Source organism: Glycine max, chromosome 9 (assembly GCF_000004515.6).
Source record: "Glycine max cultivar Williams 82 chromosome 9, Glycine_max_v4.0, whole genome shotgun sequence".
NCBI classification, from domain to species: Eukaryota; Viridiplantae; Streptophyta; class Magnoliopsida; order Fabales; family Fabaceae; genus Glycine; species Glycine max.
The window spans coordinates 18,156,663-18,161,072 of NC_038245.2; the positions used below are offsets into that span (position 1 = coordinate 18,156,663).

The 4,410-nt window shown below is 33.8% G+C and overlaps 1 protein-coding gene across 1 annotated transcript; it reads left to right on the plus strand.

Moving 5' to 3' along the window:
- The first annotated feature begins 301 nt into the window (after positions 1-301).
- LOC100813193 (septum-promoting GTP-binding protein 1) lies at positions 302-3,582 on the plus strand. The gene is made up of 6 exons (XM_003533848.5): positions 302-799; positions 1,761-1,881; positions 2,035-2,131; positions 2,240-2,279; positions 2,668-2,751; positions 3,177-3,582. Exons 1-6 carry the CDS (start codon positions 374-376, stop codon positions 3,339-3,341), a joined length of 933 nt encoding a protein of 310 aa, XP_003533896.1. The 5' UTR covers positions 302-373; the 3' UTR covers positions 3,342-3,582.
- Positions 3,583-4,410: the final 828 nt, after the last annotated feature.

The window sequence follows — 4,410 nt, forward strand, 5'->3', positions numbered from 1 at the left end:
ATTCTTATGTATTTCTAGTGAGAATACACCAAATAAAGCATAAGTAATTTTTTTCCATAGCATTATAAAGAAATTTTCGGATTAAAGCGGCGAAAAAGTTCGATCTATATCTTGTTTAAGCCTTCGAAATTAAAAAACAAAAGCAATAAGAAAAGCTTTATTCCCTTCAACAGAGGATGTCACTGTCAAACACAAGAGAATTTCAATTTTCAACGTACAAATTCTACTAAATAGAAATAGACATATCATATGAAGAACTTAATAATTTAAACATATAGTATTGAATGCACAAGAATATATGCCTGCGTGATGGGACCAAACTAAGTAAAGGCACACGCAGCACAACTCAAAGCAATGGAGAGAGTTATTATGAATGAACATTGAGAAAAAAGGCAGAGGCAGAAACAGAGAAGCAGAAGAAAACCACACTTTTTTCATGGCCAAAATCATTGGCAGGAGCAGAAGAAGAAGAATAACAACGACTACTACTCAACAACTATGCAACAGAATGGTTCATCATCATGTCAATGTCCGCTGCAACCTGTTCCATAGCATGTCCTTTCTTGGTCGTTTTATTTGGGACAGGATCCTTCTCTGCTCTCTTGGAAGGCCTTCTTACCTCAGGCTGCCCCTCCGTGACCCTCCACCGCCGGCCACCGTCAACGGTGGAGGCGGCTCCTTGCATGGACACCCCTTCACCACCACTACCACCACCATCCCTTGTGACTCTGACTCTGATTTGGTCAACCTCAAGATCAGCTTGCTTGGTGATTGCCATATTGGAAAGACTAGTTTTGTGGTACTAGTTTCAAGTTTTGATTTAGTTTATTCTTAGCTTTTGTTTCATTTTTCATTCATCTCAGATGGTTGTTAGTTGTTTTTGCTTAGTGATTCATGTTGGAAAAACTATTTTGTGGTGCTAGTTTTAAGTTTTAATTAAATTTCTTCCTAGTTTTTGTTTTCAGTCATCTAAGATGGGTGTTGGTTGTTTTTGCTTGGTGATTCATGTAGGAAAAACTAGTTTTCTGGTACTAGTTTTAATTTAATTTTTCCTAGTTCTTATTTCATTTTTCATTCATCTAAAATGAGTATTAGTTGTTTTTCTTTGGTGATTGTGTCATGTTGGAAAAACTAGTTTTGTGATACTAGTTTTAATTTTTAATTTAGTTTCTTCCTAGTTTTTGATTCATTTTTCATTAATCTAAAATGGGTATCAGTTGTTTTTGCTTGGTGATTGACATGTTGGAAAAACTAGTTTTAATTTAATTTCTTCTTAGCTTTTGTTTCATTTTTCATTAATCTAAAATGGGTGTTGGTTGTTTTTTCTTGGTGATTGCTTTATTGGAAAAACTAGTTTTGTGGTACTAGTTTTATGTTTTAATTTAATTTCTTCCTAGCTTTTTGTTTCATTTATCATTCTTCTAAAATGGCTGTTGGTGTTTGCCATATTGGAAAAACTCGTTTTGTAGTACTAGGTTTAAGTTTTAATTTAATTTCTTCCTAGCTTTTGATTCATTTTTCATTAATCTAAAATGAGTATTGGTTGTTTTTCTATTTTTCATTAGGAGTAATTTTTTATACTTGGTCATGTATAGTACTAGTTTCAAGTTTCAACTACAAGAAAAAGATGACTTTTTAAAAAAACTTTTAGACCCCTGAATTAGTATTGAAAAAGTCATTTTTGTTGCCAAAATTTGTAACTAATTCATTAATTTTTTTGTAATTGTTCTTCTTTTATTATGTGTGTGTTTTATTCTCAGATCAAGTATGTAGGGGATGAGCAAGAAAAGAGGAGCTTGCAGATGAAGGGACTTAATTTGATGGACAAAACTTTATTTGTTCAAGGAGCTAGGATTTCGTTTAGTATATGGGATGTTGCAGGTGACTGAATTTGGTTTCACTTTCCCTTTCCGAATATGTTTATTAATTTTTCATTTTTTTAATTATAATTTTCAAATGTTCTTTTATGGCTTTTCTGGGTTTGTAGTTTTGAGTAAAGTTTTGATGAGGTATTCTTTGCTGTGATGTATATAGGTGACCCAGGTTCTATTTGTCAAATTCCAATGGCTTGTAAAGATTCAGTTGCAATTTTGATTATGTTTGATCTCACCAGTCGGTGTACACTGAATAGGTAGCTGTTAGCTTCATGGTCTATGTGTTCAATTTCTGTTCCAACTTTTTGGTAGGAAATGCAAAGATATTTACTTCTTTATTTTTTACTTTGGGTGTTTTTTTGCAGTGTTGTTGGATGGTACAGTAAAGCAAGAAAGTGGAATCAGGTACCAAAATTCAATTTCACATGGTGAATGGTTTTCAAATTACAAGAATTCATTGTGTGGTACAGATAATTAATACCTTCACTGATTAGAGTTAGTTGCAAATTCTTTTCACATGGGAAAGCTCTGAAGAAATAGTACATAAGGACAGGGCACATGCATTATTTTTCATAAAGCTTTAATGACCATTATGATTTAGGACACATACATGGTGTCAATTTTTCATTAACACCAAATAAAAAACGGCATTGATTATTGATATTGTTAAGCGGAGTAATTGTTTTATATGCCAAAATGGCAATTTAATCAATGCCATTAATGCAATTAACCTTAATTTGGCTGCTTAATTTGTATTTTTGTAGTTTCTGATGTCCATGTTATTCACTTGCAGACTGCAATTCCCATTCTAATAGGAACCAAATTTGATGATTTTGTTAAACTCCCCCCAGATGTGCAATGGACAATTGTAACACAGGTAATAATTATTGCTAACTAGAAGATTTAGAAGCTCTTTTCTCTTAAATCATTCATTCTAGTGACTGATTTGTTTGTTATGAACATTTTCTCTCATAAATGCATTAACAAACCATTAGCCCTTGATTGACGTGTGAAATTGAAGAATGTCTTCGTTGACTTGAAGTCTTCTTTGGAATCTTGGCACTGGACATTTACCAAATTTTATCTATTTCCGCGTTAAGGCCTATTTATTGATTAAAGCTAGATTAATAATTGATGTTCAAACTTCATTACTCTAAATAAAGTGTTGCTTTCTATCTTTAAGCATTGTTCCAAAATTTAACTTGGTAATTACTAATGTTCAAACTTCATAAGTTTAAATAATGTGTTGCTTTCTCTATCTTAAGCTTTGTTCAAAATTTAACTTGGTGATAGTGCATCCAGGCAAGGGCTTATGCAAGGGCAATGAAAGCTACTCTTTTCTTCTCAAGTGCAAGCCACAACATAAATGTCAACAAAATCTTCAAGTTTATCATGGCCAAGCTCTTCAACTTGCCATGGAAAGTGGAACGAAATCTGACACTAGGAGAACCCACAATTGACTTTTGAAATGTACTTTACATTGATTTGATATGTAAATAGCAGGACAAAGAAAAGAAAAAAAAAAGAAGAGATCCACTCATATTAATTACTCTTTTGTTGTAGAGTTCATCACTTAAGAACCTAATTCACATATTTTCCTTAGGCCATTTTAATCATGTAACAACTAGATCAAATCACATTAGAATGAGAGATCCTATACATGTATGAGACTGTGCAATTGATGATAACTTAAAGAAATTAATTGATACTACTTATACTAATAAGATGTATCTACTTTTCAATAGCCTATCACTTAAGAACTACACCATTAAACATGCTTGGCTTGTATTAGTTATGGGATGAATGACATTCTAGAAAGTTTCCCAAAAAGCGTGTGAGTGAGGATAAAGCATGCTAAAAAATCTTGTGTTGGTTTGTGGTGATAGTCATTGATCCTGAAAGCAGCCGAAACAAATTGTCGAGGTCTTGGAAAGAACTACCTACGAAGGTATCTGATCGATGGAGGGTTTTGACCAACAAGGAGTTGAATGAAGTGTTACCATGTGAAGAAGTGTTGTAGTGTGAGAGTTGTCGACAAGTTGACAATTTGAGACGTTACAAACTACAACTTGTAAGGGTGAGTGATAATGATTCCTGAATCATTCCAAAACAAATAAAATTAGGATTAATTATATAGTATAGGAATAAGACTAAGAAAATGGTGGGGTTACTATGTCCTTTACCAGTTCCATCCCGGCCATGGGAGGACCTCTCCCTTGATTTCATTGTAGGCTTGCCACCTTTTTGTGGTTATATCGCAATCTTGGAAGTAGTAGATTGGTTTTCGAAAGGAATTCACATGGGCATGCTACCAACCCACCATACTCCTCATTCTTTTGCTATTCTATTCATGGACATCGTGGGAAAGATTCACGGGATGCCTCAAAGCTTAGTCTTGGACATAGATCCCTTGTTCATTAGTCGCTTCTGGCAAGAGTTGTTTCGACTCAATGAAACTACCTTGAGGATGAGCTTTGTGTATCATCCACAGACAGATGGACAAATAAAGGTGCTCAATCGTGTCATTGAGCAATAT

Excerpts from the sequence above, each read along its gene's own strand:
- LOC100813193 (XM_003533848.5), top strand. The coding sequence starts at position 374 with ATGAACATTGAGAAAAAAGGCAGAGGCAGAAACAGAGAAGCAGAAGAA. Across the intron at positions 800-1,760 it reads TTGGAAAGACTAGTTTTGTG|ATCAAGTATGTAGGGGATGA; the intron begins GTACTAGTTTCA and ends TTTTATTCTCAG. Across the intron at positions 2,132-2,239 it reads AGTCGGTGTACACTGAATAG|TGTTGTTGGATGGTACAGTA; the intron begins GTAGCTGTTAGC and ends GTTTTTTTGCAG.